The sequence below is a fragment of the Remersonia thermophila genome, chromosome 5, assembly GCF_042764415.1.
Source record: "Remersonia thermophila strain ATCC 22073 chromosome 5, whole genome shotgun sequence".
Classification (NCBI taxonomy): domain Eukaryota; kingdom Fungi; phylum Ascomycota; class Sordariomycetes; order Sordariales; family Chaetomiaceae; genus Remersonia; species Remersonia thermophila.
In genome coordinates this window covers 3374354-3395317 of record NC_092221.1, presented here as the reverse complement: position 1 = coordinate 3395317, position 20964 = coordinate 3374354, and the positions used below count along the sequence as shown (strand labels likewise).

Sequence of the window (20964 nt, the reverse complement as noted above, 5' to 3'; positions counted from 1 at the left end):
GGCGTCGGCGACCCCCCCCTGAGCATTCGGCGTTGGGAGGCCTCTTCTCTACATACTCCGTAAAGACTCAAGCAACGAACCAAAGAAGCCAAGATTCGAGCCCCCCGCCTTTCCCATTGATTACAGTCAAAATGGTCGGTGCACCGGAACGACCATGGAATCAGACCCCGGTTCGCCCACATCCGGTGGAGCCGACTCGGGAGCTAGCCAAGGATGGAACGCCCCTCTCTTCGACCTTGTCAGAGACGACGCTACCCTGCTCCGAGGGGACGACATGCGAGAAGGACCAAGGCGAAGAGTGGGCCAGGGGAATCGGCTTCTGGAGGTGCTTCATCGCCATTTGCATCCCCATCCTCCTATCAGCATTCGAAGGCAGCGTCGTCAGTACCGCTCTCCCCACTATATCCCGTGCGCTCCGGCTCGGCCCGAACTCATCATGGGTGGCAACGGCGTTTCTCCTGGCCTCCATTGTTTTCCAACCGCTCTTCGGCCAGCTCGCCGACATCTGGGGCCGGCGATACCTCATGATGATTGCCGTGGTGATATTTGGAGTGGGAAGCGGCATCGCCGGCTACGCCAACAACTGTGCCGTCCTGATAGTTGGACGCGTGGTGCAGGGGGTTGGTTCGGGGGGGATTGATCTCTTTGCCGAGCTAATCCTATGCGACATCATCCCCCTCAGGAAGAGAGGACACTATGTGGCGATCAAGGCCGCGGTTTACGCCGTCGGAACGACAGTCGGGCCGGTGCTGGGAGGCGTCTTTGCCCAGTCAAACTGGAGGTGGTGCTTTGGTATCAACCTGCCCGTCTGCATCATCTCCCTGGTCTTGATGTGGTTCTGGCTACGGCTTCAGAGTGGCCAGTCGTGGAAAGGCCGCTCCGTGGCGGAACAGATTGGCCAGGTGGATTATTTTGGCTTGGTCCTCCTCACCACCGCCGTCATCTTGATCCTCTGTGCCCTGACGCTTGCGGGCACCGTCCATCCCTGGTCGCATCCTGCCATTGTGGGCTCCCTGGCGGGTGGTTTCTCAGGGGTGGTGGCATTCGCGTTTTGGGAGCGTTCTCGACGTTGTGCCCACCCCATCATGCCGCCTCGCGTCTTCTCCAACCGGACATCCATCGCCGCCATGGCTGTCACTGCGGTTCATGGCTTCATCACGTACGGCTTTCAGTTCTACCTGCCGCCGTTTTTCCAGGCTATCCTGGGTGCCTCGCCATCAAAGTCTGGGCTCCTGATTCTCCCATGCAGCCTCACCATCGTGATCTTGGCTGCTATAGGGGGGCCGTTGCTCGCAAAATTCGGGAAGTACAAGTTGATGCACCTTGGCGGATTCGGCCTGATGGCTGTCGGTCTTGTCCCTTGCGTCTTCTCCGAGGCCGTGGAATCTACCTGGCCTTGGATCTTGTTTTCCTTCAGTGTCGGCGTCGGATCGGGCATCATCGTCTCAACGACCTTGCCAACGGTCCTGGTCGAGCTCACAGACAAGGAGAATGCGGCAGCCACCGGATCCTGGGCGTTCCTCAGAGGTTTGGGCTCCCTGCTGGGTGTTGCCATTCCCAACACGGTTTTCAACGCCCAGTTTTCGGCCGCACTTCATTCGATCCAGGACGCCGCAGCCAGGGACCAGCTGAGTAATGGACAGGCATACGAGCACGCCTCCTCTTCCTTCATTTCCAAGTTTGACCCCATCACCAGGGGGCAGATCATACGTGTCTTCCTCCTGACTTTCCGCTTGGTGTGGATTGTGTTCCTTGCCTTTGCCGTTCTGGGCCTCATCGTTACGTTTCTTGAACGGCATGTCAAGCTTAGAAGAAACCTGGACAGTGACTTTGGACTCAAGGAGAAAGAGTAACATCGTATGCGATGACTTTTCTCTTTCTTGCTTTTTCGCATCCGGCTGTGCCATACCCGGCAGGCATGTTGCGGAATACATCGAATGTGGTCGGATCGGGTGGTGGAGCGTAGCGTAAAAGCTGGAGTTATATTCTTTCCCCGAAGTAACGGTGCTTTCATATCCATGGATGTTCGCTAAGGCGTTTTTCCTTCCCTTCCCGACCCGGGGCACGTAGGCTCAAAGGCTTGTGGTGTTTTCACCCGTTTTGTTTTCTTATTTGTGCGCTGGTCTTGAGTTAATAGACGTTAATCCGAGACTTTCAAAAACGACGCTGAAACCCACCACAAATCAGGTACATAATCGTACTTTTCCGCAACGACTCGCTGGGGTGTTCTGTCACAGCCTGCTTTCGCTTTGCCATCTCTTTCTTTTGTTTCTCTTCACACGATGTCAGCGCAGCCGATGATCGATGTGCAGGGCGCGCCAAGACCGTCGATTCGTCAGGCCAGACGATGGATTTCCGGTAGTTACGGGTCACACTCATGTGAGGAGCCGGGTTTAAAGCATGAAACTACAGGGCCGTCATTTTACTTGTGCGGATAGTTGGATGTTTAATGCCCCTTGCCTGATTTGGATGCGGAACGCCGCTGCCGAGGAGGGGGATGTGGCATCCTTTCCTCAAACCCGACGCCCGCCGGCTAAAGTAAATGCAACTCTCAACACATGATCATAACCTTGTGCTTTGTAGTGACAACAGAACACGCCCGACGGGTCAACTTGCGACCGCGGACATCTCAAGACTGAATCAAACGACTCTCCTGTCAGCATCGGGGATAGTACACTGGCCTCGGTGTCGAGCAATTCGCGGGGACTCGAAAGCACCGAGTAGGCCATCTCGAAGACGACAGATATGGGCTCCACCAACCATGTAACCGACGAAGAGGAGCAGGAGTTCCTGCCAAAGCCCAGGTCGACGGACGACGCCAATGCCGAGACTGAGACCTGCAGCAGGCATCACAGGGACAGATCCCATGTGAAGCGAGGACTGGTTTGGTGGCTGAGGCTGCTCATGGAGGTCGGCATGGCCGCCACAATCGCGTATCTCATTGTCTTCAAACCGTTTGTTGTTACACGAGATCGCATACTTCGGACGCCAGTGCCGCAATGTGAGTCGGCCCAGTCCATTCAGCAGCAGAGTGACATGGCTTACAAGAACAGTTCCTCGCAAACTGTACACCTTCAAGCCGGATGATCGGCTTGCAAACAAGGAGATGTGGTTTAACCAAACACTCCTGTATCGTACTCTTAGCAACTGGGTCGAGTTGAGTTCGGGTAAGTACTAGCCAGCCTGTGTCTGCATGCCGTTTACTGACATCCATTAGACAGTCGAGGGTACGTCCTGGTCGATCACCGGGAACGGTATGATCTTCCAGAGCCTTATGACGTCTCAATCGATCGTCACACCACTGGCCCTGGCTACATGATGACCGTCTTTCATGAGCTTCACTGCTTAAGCTATCTTTCGGAGCATCTCTTCAAGGGATATTCCGGAGAAAAGCTCACAGATGATGTGGCCTTCCATCTTGGCCACTGCATAACGTACTTGATCCACGGCATCACCTGCAACGCAGATGTCACTCTCGAAGGAGCGACGACCGAGGGGCCGGGGGAGGGAAGCGTGCATGAATGTGTGGATTATGATGAACTCTTGAAGTGGGCTAATGCTCACTCAGCTATGAAGTGGAACAGCGGGTTGATGCCAGGAGAGACCATTCTATAGTGTTTGACTACAGGATGTACTGTATAATATAGTTCCAGTGATCCCATAGATACGCAACAACGGTATACCGGCTGCTTGGTGTAGTGCATTACTTGGTAAGTCGGCGATCTTCTCCATGCGTCTCAAAGAAAAATTCCTCGACTCAATGAACCCAACTAACTACGGCATCCGGAGAGTTTGTTAGGTAGGATAATGACATCCATCGATGTCCAATATCGTTTAGTAAGCAGACGTGAATTATCAGTTGCTCAAGTGCGATGCCCGTTCGCCGTTCTTATGCTCGAATGGCAAGGCCCAGTGGTCTGCGGATTCCAGGATACTTCCTATTGGTGAGGCAGACGGTCCCCGGCTCTCAGTAACACACCAATTCAATGTCGGCTTTGGACTTCTTCATATGTCAGCAGTGTTACCGCCTGCCTTGGAAGGACGGCCGCACGATACCATCATCAGATGAGAAACTAACCCGGCGTTGTCCATGCCGCGAAACGCGGGACACCTGTCGACGTTCAGGAGTTGAGCGACAAGACGGTCAGCAGCGCACCACGAAAGCTTCCAGGTAACCAAAAAAAAAAACAGCAAGATAAAAAAGAAACAGGAAAAGGAAAACAAAGGAACAAGAGCAGAGAACCGGCGGGGGGCACAGGTATTTCTATTTGTTGTCTACACTACGTAGTAGGTGGAGCAAGATTCGTATATACGTCAAATAGTGAGGTCCGCAAACAAGGTGTTGGACGCCAACGAGCGTGAGGCCAGCATAAGGCCAAATGTGATGTTTCTGATTGTGATACCTGCCAACGAGATGGCCCTTGCACAGATAGCACACAGCCAGCACGACGATCCCCGGACTCCATAAACACCGGCGTAGAGCTTGGTTCCTGCCTGAGCACATCCCAACCCCAGGGCTTGTAAGCTTTAGATGATGTGGAACATGCTAGATTAGACACCGACAGACAGGCCTTTTACACCACAAAAATTCCTTAGATGTAGGATCATTTCCGAGGAAGACACTGCATCCCCTTCGTCATGGAGTCTGGATGACAATGCATTGATGAACTGAAAACAGACAGAAATGGATTGCTTCAGTAGTGTGCATATATTATTATCAATATGCTCGCTAGGGTCGAAAGGATCCTTAAGGTTATCTTCCTTTCTTTTATCAGTTAGAAGCTTGATGACAGTGCCTGGACTTTTCCGGGTCAGCCTTGCTTCTAGAGTCTTCAAAGTGACACATGCAGTTGAAATTTACGTTACTTGTCGCTTAGCTATCGATGTAATCGATATAACAGAGTGGAAGGGCAGCGGAAGTAACATGCAAGAAGTCCATCGAAAGAAGCAAGACGAGGAACAGGGACCGGAGGTCCCGCGTTTCTATCGCCAAAAGCGACAAGATGCTTCAGCCATCGCGGCCCATAGCTAGCGCAGAAAGATAGGTCCAGACAAACTAGACAATGTTACTTCTAGGTCGAACATGGCCTGCGACCGACGGATGAGTCCCGCTTTCTGGAGTCAACAAGCTCGATGTTTGGTCCCTGACTGACGGTCTGCATGAATACGCAGTAGTTAGTGTTGACGGCCCGAAGTGGGGAGAAAAAGCAACAAAAAAGAAAGAATAAAAGCGCGAGCAACACTCCCCAGAACAGGGGAGCCACGCGATCGGGCGCCCCGATAGAAGTACTGGGTCGGCGCCATGCACGTTGAGACGAAAAGGGCAAAGATGAACCGCACCAGCAGCCGCTAAGGAGGGACCAGTCCCAGCCGCGAGGCTTCTGGCCCCGCGGGTTTCGGGTTCATTTCCCGCGTCGGCTTGTGTAGTTGAGGCGTTTCCACTACATACTGCGTACATACACTACGCGTGGTAAATCCTGTGCCAATTATATGCTCTCTCGCTGATTCGTCGAGACTCGCTCGCATCGTCGATCTGCGCCGCACTGCATTCAAGGGGACGAAGCCGACGCATCTTGGTAGACACCCATGAGAACACAAGAGCTGGACGATGGTTGCCAGGTCGTCCAGCTTTCCCCGGGTTCCAGGTATGCGGGCAAATCTAGTTTGAGGCTGAGTGAGACATCCGACAGCAAGAGCCCCGTTCCGCATGAGGTTGGAGAAAGAACCCCCGCCCCCCCCCCCCCCCCCTCCTGTGGTCCATCAACTCAAGGACTCTGGTCGTCTTCATCCTCAGATGTCGTCTCTAAGTGTTAACTATGGCTCGCGTGGCACAAAACACCCACCGACTTGGTTAGATGGGTGGTGGCAGGTCGGCTTAGCCATCGGTAAAACCTCAGTCGGCGTGACAGGTTCATAGGCTTGATGTTGATACTAATAATCCTGGGTGCAACTCTCGGTTGCAATCCTCGCGGACAATGTCGGGTGTATCCAAAGTGTTGTCATCGTTTACTTTTCATGCAGTTGAGTCATCTCAGCCAGTCTTGACGCGACTTTCCTCGGGTGTCAAGAAGATCGGGGATGACACCTTGGTCTCGACGACCTGGCAACCCAAGCGATCTTGCAGAGTATCTGGCCGGCTTTCCTTCCCCGAGCGACGCCACCGATTGCCGTCGAGCAAAACAAAGGATGGGGCTGGCTGCCGCTGCCAGGGCGCGCCAGCGCTACAGGGTTTCGGGGGCTCAGGCACGGCGGCTCCCAGTCGCGATTGGCCAACCCCTGGGTTGGCGTCAGCCACGAGAGGTTACAAATGGGCTAGTTTGTGTAAGAAGGGGCGCGAAGACTTTAGACAACCTTGAACGACGCCGACCCCTACATCATGGCCACCGCGTCAAAGTTAGCGAGGAAAGTTGCTGGCATGGGAGCAGAAAAGTTGGTGTGCCTTGCTGACACCGCTGATGAGAAAGCGTTCGGCAGCCGTGAAGAAGGACGGGGTTGTGCTATGTACCAGCACCACGGGCAACCGAGGACTACGCACATAGCCGGGACCGCGAAGCGAGGCCCGAGGCCACGGATCGAAGAGATGCCGAGGCCAGCGGTCGCTGCTTCGGCTCCTTGGCGGCCGCGTCCAACTGGGCAACGAGACAAGGAGTTACGGTATGTACAAGTACATTCGGGAGTCATGTCGCTCGGCTGCTGTGTTGACATGGCGTGGGAGAAGGAAGGACTGCTAGCAAAACAGCACGTGAATCTCGCAGGCGGTGTTCCTTACGGCCGGAGGTCTCCGACGGCCACTAACCGCACGTGCACATGGGGAAGTTGAACGGTTGATGGGGTTCTTTTTCCCAAGACCGCAGGCATGTCCGAAGTACACGTACGCTAGATCAAGAGCCCTGGTGGAGATTCTGATCCTGGTGCTCACCCGTGTTGATGATCGGGAGCTCCGTCGCTCACCGAGGTCAAGGATGTTGTCACCTTCACCTGCCGTGTAACAGGAAGGTACATGCTGTGGTGCGGTGCTCCGTCCCTGGCATAGCTTCGGTGTCAGGAGGAAGATCAATGCGGCAGCGACCAGGCCACGAAGGTCTGGAGCCGGCCTCATGGGTCGATGTCTCCTGTTCGAGGCAGATGAAGAAGGCGCACTAGGCGTTGACATGGGTGCGGATCCGCAGCGAGCCGGTTTTGGAAGCTTCGAAAAGGCTTCGAAAGGTGGGGCTCTGCAATGTCCCCCAGGGGCAACATCAACCCTGGCTCGCCAAAGCCATTGACAGAGCCAATTTCCCGTTGCACGTGCTTGTGTGGGGGAGAAGGTAATTCCCAAACAGATCAGGGTGTCCGCCGGATAAGCCCAAAAAGGGAAGCAGCCCAAACTCTGAGGGCGCATTCTGATGTTCGCTTCTGCGTGAGCCGCAAGATGTCGCATTCCTCTTCGGTCCTGCTTTCCGTTCCGTGTGGATTCAACGGGCGAAAAATCTTTTGCCGGGGCATACAGTACTACGTCAAGAGCCGCACGCCGGATGCAACTGCTGGATGTAGCATTGTACACGTGTGCAGGACGGAAGGTCCAAGAAGGGAGGAGGAGAGATGGAGGTTCTTGAAGTTTGCCACGCGGTGCTCTGGACCACCGGGCACGCAGGACAGTCGGCATTTTCGATGTGTGTGTGTGTGTGTGTGTGTGTGTGCGAGAGAGAAAAAGAGAGAGTGTGTGAGAGAGGCCCAGCCGACAACCATCGGGCGATCATGGCACGGCTGATACCTCCGCTGGAAATGGCCATGCATGTGAGAGCCGGACATTCAGGCCGCCCTGCGCGGGTGCCAAGGCTCATCGCAGCTCATTTGAGTTTCTGTGGCCCGCGGTTTCCATCTGGGCAATGCAACCCTTCCGTTCACCGGTGCGGGTCCGGAGTGGTGGCATCAACGGTTTTGCAGCCCCGAATCTACTATAGAATCTGTTTCTCTGCTTTGGTCAGGGCCAGGGACAGATTGTGTGCACGGACGGGGTGGGTTCTCAAACTGCTCCTGGGTTTGGGTCGAACACCTCGCAGCGCGCCGAGCATCCGTGGACCGAGTGGAGCGATCCAGGGATGACGGCGGGCCATGGAACGTGGGGAGAGCCAGGCCGGACCGACGGAGCATCCTTCACCAGCTTCCTGAAAACCACAACGTAACGGGAGCATGTTCTCCCACAACCTCCCACAATCTCCCGCGATCTCCCGCACATTGCCTTGCCGCTCACCGACAGTCCTGGAAAGCGATCAGCACAGCAGCGCCCTCGTGCAGTGCAATTCCCAGGGGCACAAGCCATGGTGCGACTGGCCCTCGCTGTGCGCTCAGGGGCCCAGGGGCCCAGGGGCCCAGGTCAGAGCCCGTCCAGGCATCGCACCACGTGCTGCCGTGCTGCATCTGGGGTCGGCGTGATCACCGTCGAGCCTGGCAGGCCTCGACCAGAGTCCAACACCACGAGGGTATCGCGTGTGTACTGCCCTGTACCCTAGTACTAGATACGTACTGCATGCATGCTGGGTAACGATGGGGCCAACATTCTCACGACGGCGCGGGATGAACAGATGGAAATCCGGTACCAGCATTCCTGTGGTTCTCTGCCATGTCAAAAACCTGTCAAAACCGCGGAGGAATGGTGCCCGAAAGCCAGCAACAAGCCTCCGATGATGGGGGTTGATTGGGCCCGATTATCCACATGGATGGCTTGCCCATCGGATTCCGCCGAGACCGGCAACTGGTTACGAGTCCCGTCCATCCACCTTGGACGCTCGGAACTCCACCGTTTGGCCCGTACGTCCGTTGTTTTTTTTTGCCGTGCACTACCTCCGGGCACTACGCAGTAGTGTACTTACGCAGTACGTGTAGGTACCCGAGGTAGGTATTGTACTGCGTATACCGTACTCTCGTCCAGGTCACCTGGGTCAGATGGATGCCTTTTCCGCAGTCTTGCGATCACTACACCACCGATCCAGCAACTCGACACCATGTTTTGACGGCACGCATATGCAAAAACATCTTCCATCATTTGTTCGGCGTGGCCATCACCACGGGGGGCCATGGCGCTTGTTTGACTTCATCAATTGTATTCGTACCTATTAAGCCTTCATCTTCTGGGATTCCGCTAAAGCGCTTGTCAAGCACCAGGACCTTTCCTTTTGGGGCTGGTGCCAGCCTCCAATCAAGTTAAGCCCAATACCTATCCTCTTGGCCATCTCCGCGGACTTGCCAGCCGACACCGTAACTAGCGCAGCCAAAACGGTCCACGCATACACAGTACTTGCTGTGTACGCTACAGAGGCACAAACAAGAAGACCGTATTGGTCAAGATACCGTTAATTACCGGTACATATGTACTGTGTAGCTTACTCTCCAGCTTCACTGGCAATCGACTCAATGGCCAAAGGTTGTCAACTGCGTCTTAGGTGTCGTGATGTGACCAAGCGGTGGCTTCCCGCGAGGTTTTTTCTGGCATTGGTTTTCTTTTGCGCAGGTCCGGTTTGATGGAGCAATCGAACATTTGACCAACCTGCCCGGCATCTCTGTCTTGGCCCTGAGACTCTCCCATCCACGTTCTGGACACTCGAGCAGGTAGGTGCTTCCACAATCCCTGTTTGCTCGGTTGCTTGCTTTTTTCTTTCTCCCGCACGCACCCCCATTCAGCACTCGGCCCGGCGTCATCTCGCACACCCCCCTGCTCTTGTCTGCTGCATGCACACCCCCCCTTTCGGGCTTACATGGATTCCCAACCCCTGCAACGACTCCAGACCAGGGGGGCTGCATGAGACCGCAGCATGGGCGCCCCAGGGTTCGGAGGCAGAGGCCCATCCACGCTCTAGGCCATCATCCGGACTGCCCGCGATGCCGGGACTTAAATGAACGTCACTCACCCTCCCGGTAGCTGGGTCATCCTCGACTCCTCTCGACTCCAGCTTACACATATACACCTCGATCAAGAAACATAGAATCCAACCGGCTCCCTTCCGTCGCCTTGCCACCCGGTCTGCCCATCCAGCAGATCGTCCCCGTGGTCCTTTACATTCACGAGCTCGCAAGATCGCAACACTCCGGCGGGACGCCTCTTCCGGCCATTCCCTCCATCTACCCTGACGCTCACACTTTGCTCCCACGCCATCTTCTACGCCCATCCCCGCTCCTTTCGTCAACATGTGCGACTACACGCAGCGCGAATACTCTTGCGGCCACTTTCGCTGGATCGCCTCCAAGTGGTGCCAGGAGTACGCCGTGACCCACAAGCGGTGCCAGCCCAACGTTACCCATTTCGAATATCGCGCCGATGACCTTTGTGGTATGTCCTCACGCCGCGCCGAGGTTGTTCCCCGAGCCACAACAGACGGCAAGCTAACATGGGAGACAAATAGGCGAGTGCAAGCCTAAGGAGTACCCGCCCTGGGAGCACCTTATCAAGCGCCCCAAGCAAACCACCTACTAAACGGTCTGACGGCGCGATGTCAGCATACCGAGGAGGAAAAGGACGCGTGCGCGCTACGCACGCCGCGTCCGCCGCAAGAATGCCGACGATGAAAGAGACGGGTGGACAACGCTCGGAGCCGACGCATCGAAACCCATCGGGGCGGACCCGCGCGCACGCCCATTCAGACGCGCAGACCCACGAGGGTGCATTATCCGATCATGCCGCCCCGCGATGATGATAACGACGAAGGTCGGCGTCGGGCTAGCCAGGACGACCGCACCTGCAATCTGCTACCTTAACGTCTACAACCCACCGATTCCGATGCCGCCCACGACGCGACATGCTCGCGCCCTCCCGCTCCACGCATCGATCTCCTGCCACCTAATTGGTGGGTACATATCTCTGCAATGTACGATACAGTGTTACGGGAAGCCGGTCCCGTTTCTCCAAGGCCGCCCATGCAGGCCGTACATACACACCCCATGGAACTGGCCTGTTTTGTTTGGATTGGGCATACATTGGGATCTTAGAGGGATATGGTCTATGATTTTCGCTTGGAAGGCTTTCTCTTTTTTTTTTTTTTTTTTTTTTTGTTGTTGTTTTGGATACCACGGACGTTTGGGACTTGGCTTTGGTTTTGGAGTTGCAAGTTAGAGCGGACAAGGATACGGGATACGCATAAGATACTATAGGGCTTCTGGGTTTGGTTAGGTTGGCTGGCAGGACATTATTGTTTGGAATATACCGTTTTGGGACAGCGTTTCGGAGTCGTTGAGTCAGCAGGTCCACAACAATAAAGACTTGTCTTTGCCAATGATTTTTTTTCCCTGTTGGGTTGTTTTTCGCAATCCGTGACGTACAGCCGACATATTGGAGTGCTGTCGGTGTGGTGGGGCGGAAGACAGGGACATTGCCCGTCAACGAAATCAACCAAGCTGGTTGTCGGCGCGGTAGATCGGTATCACCTACGAGCTTGATCGTGCGCGGGTCCATGGTGAGTAACAGAAAACCTAGTAAACACCCTAACACTGTCACATATCTAGACAGTAAATGACGAACTTCTTTGCATCTCCCCTCCGCGGACGATGACCTGTCGCCGCGGCATTGGCAGCATGGTACTTCTCCTTCCCGGCCCTTCCGCCTGTCGGCTGCTCGGCCTTTTGCCTCTTCAACAGCCAGAGGCCTCTCTGCTGCGGTGCTGTGTACTGTGTATAGTAATAGTGCTCCATCAATTCGCCGATCGAACCGTTCGCTTTTTTGGAGAAGCGAAGCTAGCAGAGCTGGCTCCGCCCGGCGACCTTGCACCACCCCGCTCCCGGCCCGGTGCCCAAAAGTTGCGCAGAGCCGGGATGATGCCCGATCGAGACCCTGGGTGGTCAACGGCTGTTCACGCGCGACAGTGTGTGTGTGCTGTAAACTGGAGGGTCAACGTAGACGCCGGTTTAGTCATCCTGGGCGTTCTAGGCTGGGCTGCAGCAGCAGGTATTAGAGATGGATCCCCAAACATGGGGTGGTTGGGGTGAAAAGATATTGGGTTTGGAAGTTCAATCGATGACGCCTTTGTACACCCTACGAAGCGACAACGTGGGATCTCATCATGGATGTAGCCATGGAGTCTAGCCGGGAGTTTGCTACGCACACTTGTTTGGCCCGCCGAACAGGATGAACATGAGCCATGCCTGTTCAATTCGAGGTATACGAAGTTCACGGGCAGAGCACGCCCGTTCAGACCTTGTCTCGCCTCCACCTACAAACCATCTTCCCCAGTCCTGCACCCCATCAACCCTTTTTGTTTGCCTTCACTTCCTGCTTCTATCCCCCGTTGGTCTGGTCTCTCTCACCTCGCAATCGCTCACCGCGACCCATTTCTTGCCGCGGCATTCGTTCTGGCCCAGCCAAGAGCTGTGTGATGAGCACAGCATTGCCCAAATCGGCACCTTGTGATGCTACCAAAGAAATAACAGCCAATGCAAGCCCTGTGGTGTAGGGAATCCGGACCGCACTGGCTGGCTTAGGGGTCGTCTTTGCGGTACTCGCAAAACACCAACACATCGGCTAAAAGATATTTACAGAAGGGCAGGGTTAATTATATGATTCTTTCCCGTGTATTGTGTATGACTGGACAATTGCGGAGGAACGGCAAGGCGGTAAGAGGCCAGACTCTACACGGGTCGTGGCGCGGCGTACACAGTGATATGAAGTCCCGGCCAGTCGACACTCGGTATTATGCATACGGTTTTCGCCGACTTCCACCTCGTTGGGCCCTTTGTGGGAACTTTCAACGCCTCAAGCTGCAGAGGCAAACAAACATACGACCAGTGCCAATGCCGTTCTGGTTTGATATCACACGGAACCTTGCTGGGCGCAAGATTATCAATCGGGCTCCATAGGGGTAGCGGCAGTTTGGCGTGTTAGTGGTGAATGTTTCTGTCGAATCGAGTCCCGCCACGGTCTCGCACACCGACAAGCACACAGCATCGGCCAGAATCCAGCGCCCATTGGGCGACGTCTCGCAGCGCAACGCGCGTTATCTTTTCTCCGGGAAAAAAAGTGCAATGCGGAGCGGCCACCTGGGGCGGCTGTTGAAGCCCGAGGCACTGTACGGATGATGGACCAATGACCAATGAGCCGCTGTTGGTTCGCGCACTCTGGCCGAAGCACAGCAGCTCCGTGGCAAGCACATGGCCCCGTGCGTTGCCCTTGTCGGCATGCGTGTTATCAAACCACGGGCTGGCACCCTGCACCAAAAAAGAATATCAAGCATTGTACATGGCGCATGGGCACACACCGTAAACACCATCATCGCAAGTCTGACGCGCACAAGGCTGCGTGTCCGGCAAACGAGCCTCTCCCTTGAAGGGTTGTCCTCGATCCACGTCAAGGCCATGCACAACCGCCTACCCTCCCAATCTCCTACCGCGAATGGCCACATCGCGCTCGATGTGGCCCAACGGCAACTGCCGGCCGCAGGAAAACTCCAGACCTGGAGCCGAGAATGTCGCGGGAGGCGCTGGTTTGGGGTGGGACAGAGGGCATTTCCGAGCCTTGACAGCTGGCAATCCTTGAGGATATCGAAGCGCTTGTCATGATAGCTGCAACCGTCCACCTCGATACCTATGACATGCAAGCGGGGCGTTGTTTCCGCAGCTTTGACGGAGCTGTCGCTTTGTCTACCACAGTATGTTGGAGGGCTGCCTGCGTCAAGGGCCTACGTAGTAGAAACAAGGCAGCAATGCGTTAGCCGCAGGGCTGCTGCAAAGCCAACCCTGCCCGCGGTCCGAGAGGATTGCCCAGTCGGGGAAAACCAAAGTCGTCTTGAGGCTGCGGAGCTTAGGTCGTCGCTTTTCGAGGCCATTCGGTCGCGCCAAGTCAACCCTCCCACCTGTTGTAGACATGACCGAGGGACGTCCACTTGGCTGGGTGGTGGTTTCAGCGGTTGAAGGCGGTGTGCATCCATCATGATTACCGTGAGCAGCATTCCCTCCCGAGATTTGGCCTCCCAAGGGCGAGTTCAGCGCGGCTTTCTTCAAGCTTTGCTGCCTTGAGCTCCTTCTCGACAGGATAGAACGGTTGGATGTGTCAATCGTTCGAGGAGGAGAGCAAGGGTGTCTCGAGCGACCCCTCCATTAATTAATGGCTCGTGGGCTTCGAGCCGCCTCTCGCTTGGCTGCAGGGTGCATCAGCGTGGGGAACAATGTTTCTCTGCAGCGCAGACTTCGGATCGCCCGCCGTCAGATGCCGTCGCGCTTTTCCTTTTCGGCGTGTGACGGGATAGTGATGAGACGTGAAAAACGGCAGTCGTCCCGGCCCGGCTTACTGACGGAGCCGATCTTGATTCGCCCTCGCCTGATGCCGATACCCGTCAGCACACCAGTTAGGCTCATGGTTCGAGGGTTTGATGCGGGTTTGGCATGCTTGCGCAGATCGAAGCTGGCGTGTTTCACAAAGGTTAACGGAGTCGAGCTTTGGGTGTTTCGGCGTTGGAAGGTGGCTTGATTTTCTGGCACCTCGGGCAAACCTCCACTCCTTGGACGTGGGATGGTGCCCCCCACCTGGTCGGTGATGACGCGATAGGAACTGGCCTGGCTCAGCATGAGCATGATCCGGAACTGTTTGAACCCCTCACCTTCGTCCCAAAGCGCCCGCTCACCATCACACGTGCGCTTCTAACGTTAGACGATAGGGCAACGACGACATAATCAGCCGGTGAACAGGTTCCTTCAACTTTGGTGTGGCGTCAGGAGAACGGCATGCTATCAATAACCACCAACCTTAGCGTGCCTCGTTCGGCTCGGTGGCCTAGCCGTGAGATGGGCGTGCCAAACCTTGCTGCCCGTGGGCGGAAAGTTCTCGAGCGCGCCAACTATCTCACCCCCCCCCCCCCCCCCCCCGGCTCTCCCGGAGGTTTGGTCCGACTCAATTTCTTCCGTTGTGTATCAGATGTCTGGTCATGGTAATACTTCGTATGGGACAATGCTGAACTGGCTGAGAGCGACCGCATTTTTCGGCACGTCCAATCCCATTGGGCAGGGGCAGCAATCTCGGCAGCCCTTCGGCCCCGGCATGTCTCTACCAACGGTTCGCATGCATACCGCCGTCCCTGCCCTGGTTGTACAGTGCTTGCGAATGCGAGCATGCATATGCATGTGCATTTGCAGATCCTGGAACCTTCCGTCCCTGGCTCACTCTCAGACAACTGCTATACTATAGGTGCGGCTTGGTGTTTCCCAGAGTGCTATGGCTGTCTTGTTGGCGGCGGAAGAGGTGACAATAGTCGTGCAAACCTCACGGGCGTCAGCATGCTGACCATGGAGGGCAGTTCCATCACCTACTCCCCTTTGGCCGAGATGACTCAAGCCACGCCCATCCGCAGGGAGCTTCACGGCAGCCCTCGATGTAGTCATTCTTGCCAAGAGCTCTTGTCGCGATGTTGATTGTTACTATGGGATGCTGGGATGCGTTCAGACATCAGACATCAATGCGGCTGCCAATGACATTCTCATGGGCCCGAAGGATAGTTCGGTTGTTCTCTGCACAAGCGTCCAAAGTACATACATCCACGGTGTGCATCTACAAGGTCGCGTCGGGCTTCCCAACTATGACAGGATTCTGTGCGTCCAGGCAATGCGCGGGGCCTCTGTTCCTACCCTTGTTTCTGGACCAAGGGTTAGCGGTTACATCCATCCGCCACTCCGGCCCGTGTTGTGACCTCGATGGCCCCCCTGGTTCTCTGGCTGATGTCGTACTCACCCAGACTGCCGGCCCACCGAAGTATAGCAGGTTATGCGTTAAGTCTCGTTTGGGGACCCCGGGGTTCCCCAGTTTGACAGCAACGATGCGTCTGGAACAGAGGGGACTCCGGAACTATCGAACATCGACACGAAACGGAGGGAGGGGTAAGGAAGGTAGAAAGCATCGAACGGTCCGTTGATTAGCTCTGAACGCAGGGCTGCGTGTCTTTCAAACTGGCAGCACAGGGCCAGCCTGTCCACACAAGCTTATCGTCAGACGTCACGGCATGGTTTGGTGTACGGAGAAGTACCTACCTAGGTGTGCTGATCACGCGGCTCAGCTTGTCTATGGTTCTTCCAAATGCGGAAGTGGAGGGAGGATCCCACCACATGGGAAAACCGTTGACCGACGAAGACCTGGTAAGATCTGGGCCAAAGCCTGGTATCACATATGACAGCATAAGACACGATCGTATTTCTCACCGGTCCGCCAGCCGGCCCGGAAGAACCCGTCTGCTTAGAAGAACTCGGGCCCTCCCATCCAATGGTTGGGATGCGGAAAGTAAGAATCAGAGACTTGAATTTCCGCCCGCAGCGCCATAACGTTGCACGAAGCATGCACCGTGACCTGACAGAAAGATGACCTCGCTGGCGATTGTAGCTCCACGGCAACAATCTCCCTAGGGGGGTAACAAGGTTAGTTCATCATGTGCAGTCGCGTGTTGGAGCTGAATGACATACCGAAAGTCACCGAACCACCGTTACCACTCGTTAATTCAGGGGTTATGATCCCCGCACCCCCAGCTAGAGGTGCTATCCAGTCGTGTACCTCTCAACAGGGCATCTTCAAATTGTTCTCACGGCGATAATCATGCTCCGCAGACGCCGAGGTGCCGGCATGCCGCGGACCTAAGCAGGTCGGAAAACGCGGCCCGGCTTCGGTACGGGACGCAGGTGACGGGCTTAAGAAGGGACAGGCCGTGGCAAGGCTTACATTGTAATACAGGATCCTCTTCCCGGGCAGGTCATATGGCCCAGACGAAATGTTCTTACCAATGGAGTTACGTTGCACCGCATCGGGAGCTTCTAGGGAAACCTCAGGTAGCTCTGCAACAACGCTTACTAGTGCGGTAGCAGGAATGACAAACGCGAGCTGGTGAGGTGCAAGTTGCGCAACATCACTAGGCTGACACCAAGACCCGAACGAGGTTCTAGTTTTAGTGGTTGGTTCTCTTTGCGCGCAATCCCGGACTTATACTATTGGATGGTGCATATAGGTAGGTGCCTGGTCAATTAGAACATAGGGACCAGGCCTGCGTATACGGCGCGCTCCCGTTCGTCAAACGTTCTCAGCACTGTAGCATCTCCATAGGGAGTGACGTTGACTAGCATTACGGCGCTGGCTCCTGTCTCAGGGTCCAGCCGCCGCACAGGAAAGCTAGTACAACTGCTCTCTCAACGGCCTCTGGGAAAGGGGTTGGCAGCGAATGCATACTCGCCCATCCCCTCGGGCACCTCGGCCGCACGAGCATGCTTTCCACACATTTCTCCTCAACCATGCAACCCGCAGCCCGTTGGAGGGGCACACCGGCCCAGCCGTGTCCCCCGCCGTAGCACCACCCCTTCCCTAGGCTGAAACGCAGAGGGTTGGACCAGCCGTCGATGGTGCAGCTGAGCGGGGTCGATGGGCCGAAGGGCCTGAGTGAGATGGATGGGGAGACACAGGGTGAATGATGACCGGCCTCAAGTCTATTCAAACGTCTTGGCGATGCAAACGCAATATATAATTAGGCAAGTATGGTTCTACCTGGTAGGTACCTAGGTGGCTGTGGGGACGCTGTCCCGTTCGTGCTCACAGCAGGTGTCGGGTGGTAGCTTTGCTGTCTTGGTCCCGTGCCGGCGGTAGTTAGGTATCATTGTCTCAGTCCTGGCATCCGTAATGTCGGGGATTTCTCTTGTACATCCCTCCAATGCGCGAGTCACGCCGACATCTTCATGCGCACACGACGCTAGTGGCCCACGGACGTCTCCGCGACCACTGTCCATCCCGCTGTAGTTGCACGCCCCTGTTGTACAGGAGGCCTCCACGTAGCCAGGCGTGATTTGCCCTTCCTGCTGGCCTTTTTCCAGCTTTTGATGCCGACCCGTATCACGGGCGGCGGCGTCTTGACGAGCTTGCAGCACACAACCACCGCGATGCTCGGTACTTTTCTTCCCAGTCGAACCCAAATGCCACACCGTTGGTAGCCTTCAGCATCAAGGTACGCAGCTGACGCCTGATCCCGCGGCCCGAGACATGTCTCCATCTCCGGGCCGCACGTTTGCGCGACCGGCGTCATTCGAGCGAGGGGCTGGTAGAAGAGCGTGAAATAGTGCAAAGCCAGACGTGTCTGTCATCTGCTTTATGATGGTCTTTGTCCAGAAAGTGGGCTATCTCCGTGTAGACGGGAGGAGAGCCGTCCATCCAGGGCTGACCCCTGAACTGCCGGTGCCAACGACCCGGTTGACGAGGGTCATTATAGCTTCGCGTAAATCAAACGTTGAATCTTCTGCCACCTGTAAACCAAAAGATCCCGAAGCACGCACTTGATATGTTGCAGCAGGTGAGAACTCGGGCCAGTTTTATCATGTTGTTTGGAATGCGAGTCTCATGATGTGCCCCGGTGAACAAGAACCAAACGCCACCCATGCGCCCCGACGGCCGTTCCCCTATGGAATTACCATGTCACTATAACCTAGCCGTTTTCAAGACCAACGCCCCGCCCGTTTGCTAGCTCAAAAGTCTACATACTTGTCTCTTCGTCCGATCGTGGTCGGCCACCGCCTCAAGTCGCCCGTTTCCTTGTCGTCAGCAGCGCGCCACGGCCGACTGTATCGGTTATAGTGAGGCCAGCCCTGGTCGTCCACCCTCGTTTCGGACCCGCGCAAAATCAGGCGGTACTCGGTCACCGGCATCTCCGCCGGGCCGCACGCCAGCTTCTCCGGGGCCGTCTCGCGCCACCGCCAGCTTGCGAACCATTTCCTGAGCCTCTCGCCGTCCTTGCCGCCGCCGTTGTTGCCGTATCCAAACCCGGTAGGCGCATCGGTGAGTTCCCCTCCCGGGATTTGTGACATGGCGACCACGCGCCACTCGCGCCGGCGGAACGCGGTGCTGCTGCTCTGCAAGCGGTCGTTCAGCAGCTCGTAGATCTCGTCCTGCACGGCCCAGTCCAATGCCCGGAGCCGCGCCTCCAGGTCGGCCGCGTACACGGCCCAGTCTGAGCCGGCCGGGATGGCGGCCACGGAGCCGCCTACAAAGCTCTGCCTGTGCTGGAGCTGATGCGGCGGCGGCTGCTTCGTCGGATCGGTGACGGGCGCCTTGCACAAGAGCCTGCGGCGCTTGTGGGTGGAACTTCCCCCTCGGAGGCGGGCGGCGTGGGCGGCCACGGAGGCTTGATGCATGGCGATGGTGGCAGCCAGCTCGGGCTGCGAGAAGTGCGGATTGGGCAGGACCGACAGGACGGAGCCGTCATCGCGCTCGATCTGGCGCCACAAGGTCACGCCGCAAAGGCGTAGCTGACGCGTTGTGCGCGGGCGCGCGTGGTGATAGACGATGGTCCAGCTCTCCAACACGGGCGTCTGCGAAGCGACGAGTTGCCTAGCCATTCAAGGTCAGCGTTGGGTTCGGAGAACAGGCTCTCTCCAACCTCGCTCAAGGGGGCGTGCGTACACTGGCGGGACATCACACGCAGGGTCATGTCCGGGGTGCGAAAAGCAGTGAAGCGTCGGCGTGTACGTCAACAGAGTGTTGGTGCTGCTGACGGAGGGCGCGCGGCGGAGGGCCGCCATGCGGCGGCGGCGGACTGAGCGGTGAGTTTGGGAACTGTGGGAGCGAGAGGGCGGGGAATGGCCGTTGTCGACGGCAGCACCGGCGGCTGCGGCGTCGTCATCCTCGAGCGTCGTGCCGGACGCGCCCGTCGCAGCGCTGACGACCTCACCTAGTTCCGGTAGGAGGTGCGTCTTGCCGTCATACTCCTCAAAGGCAATGTCTGGAATGGATGGGAGGCTCAGCGGCCGGTTACTGGGCGGCATCCTAGGCTGTTCCTGGCTGTCTGGACCGCGGTGGTGGTGGCATACGATGACCTTTCCGCTGCGACTTGCGATGCCCTGCTACGCTCGTTGGTGACGCCGAGCTGTCCAGCCGTCAAAGGATCCGTGTCTCTGGGGCAGCAGCGACAGGTCCATGGCGGCGGCAGGTTGATGAGCCTGTGGGTTTTATTTCCTTGATCGCCAAGGCACCGTTGCTTCGGTTGCTTCTGCCATGGCCGCCATCAGGGCCTCTTATCGCTGCGGCGCGGCGTTGTTTCATGAAGTTGGTTGGTGCCTCGCGGGTCAACGCCAAACCTTGGTTCCTGGACGGCGGCGTTGTCTCTCGAGGGAACCTACTACGACGGCAAGGTACTACGGCAAGGTACTCCTCGGGGTCCCCTAAGAGACTGGCTGACGGGTCAGGCACGGACTCATTCCGACCGCAACGTGAAACACGCTGTGGCGCCCATGGACATCCTGAGGGAAGCGTGAGCTTCCTGGCGGGAGCTTTGCCGCCAGCTGCCTGCGCCTGCGCCGCACGGCGGATCCCGAGGGCCCAGCGCTCGTCGAAGAAGCCGGAACGCTGCGCTGGGCACACAGGAAACCCCCAAGCCCGAGCTCTCACCAGAACGACCAGCCCTGGCACGAGGTCTGTCTTCCACAACAGATGTTCACTCAACGACGGGAACGAAGGGTTGGTTTGGTTAGCCTCGGCTGGTTCAGGACCCTGATGCTGCAAGGTCTGTCTGTGGCTTGATCGCCGAGATGCCGCGGTGAAATAGAAGACGCTGATTTCAACATGCGGGTCACCTGGCGCCTGGGAGGGCGTTTTGAAAAGATTTCAGAATCGTTGGCGCTGCGCCCTTGAACTCCCACGGTGTTGGACATGTGGACCAACAACAGCAACCGCAGGGGGATTGAGACACACGCTGGCCCAGCGCCTCTCCAAAAGCCAGCGCCTAGGACGAAGAAAAGAATAGGGATCAAGGGATGTTTCTGCTGATGGTAGTTGGGAGTTGGTATGAGGAAGGGCCTACGATGGCTTTTGTGGTTGGTTCGCCAGGTACCTTGTGCTTGATAACGAAACTATGTTGGCTGCCATCGCGATGTTTCAATATAATAACTACTATACACTGTAGGGAAGCACACCAGGCACGTCCGTCCACGTAATTACCGTCCGGACCTGAGCGCTTCAGGTCAAGAGTGGAGCGACGTACCGTATTTACCGACCGC

At 56.5% G+C, this 20964-nt stretch overlaps 4 protein-coding genes across 4 annotated transcripts; 3 read left to right on the top strand and 1 right to left on the bottom strand.

Moving 5' to 3' along the window:
• Window positions 1-131: 131 nt before the first annotated feature.
• Window positions 132-1853, top strand: VTJ83DRAFT_6165 (uncharacterized protein; the record flags this gene model as incomplete). Its single annotated transcript, XM_071012846.1, has 1 exon — window positions 132-1853. The coding sequence occupies one exon, from the start codon at window positions 132-134 to the stop codon at window positions 1851-1853; it is 1722 nt and encodes a 573-aa protein (XP_070865540.1).
• An 892-nt stretch (window positions 1854-2745) lies between these two features.
• On the top strand, window positions 2746-3615 carry VTJ83DRAFT_6164 (uncharacterized protein; the record flags this gene model as incomplete). Its single annotated transcript, XM_071012845.1, has 3 exons — window positions 2746-3001; window positions 3054-3167; window positions 3218-3615. The coding sequence occupies 3 exons, from the start codon at window positions 2746-2748 to the stop codon at window positions 3613-3615; spliced, it is 768 nt and encodes a 255-aa protein (XP_070865539.1).
• A 6549-nt stretch (window positions 3616-10164) lies between these two features.
• VTJ83DRAFT_6163 (uncharacterized protein) lies at window positions 10165-10450 on the top strand (the record flags this gene model as incomplete). Its single annotated transcript, XM_071012844.1, has 2 exons — window positions 10165-10306; window positions 10380-10450. The coding sequence occupies 2 exons, from the start codon at window positions 10165-10167 to the stop codon at window positions 10448-10450; spliced, it is 213 nt and encodes a 70-aa protein (XP_070865538.1).
• Window positions 10451-18438: 7988 nt separating this feature from the next.
• On the bottom strand, window positions 18439-19734 carry VTJ83DRAFT_6162 (uncharacterized protein; the record flags this gene model as incomplete). The annotated part of the gene is made up of 2 exons (XM_071012843.1): window positions 18439-19300; window positions 19373-19734. 2 exons carry the CDS (start codon window positions 19732-19734, stop codon window positions 18439-18441), a joined length of 1224 nt encoding a protein of 407 aa, XP_070865537.1.
• Window positions 19735-20964: the final 1230 nt, after the last annotated feature.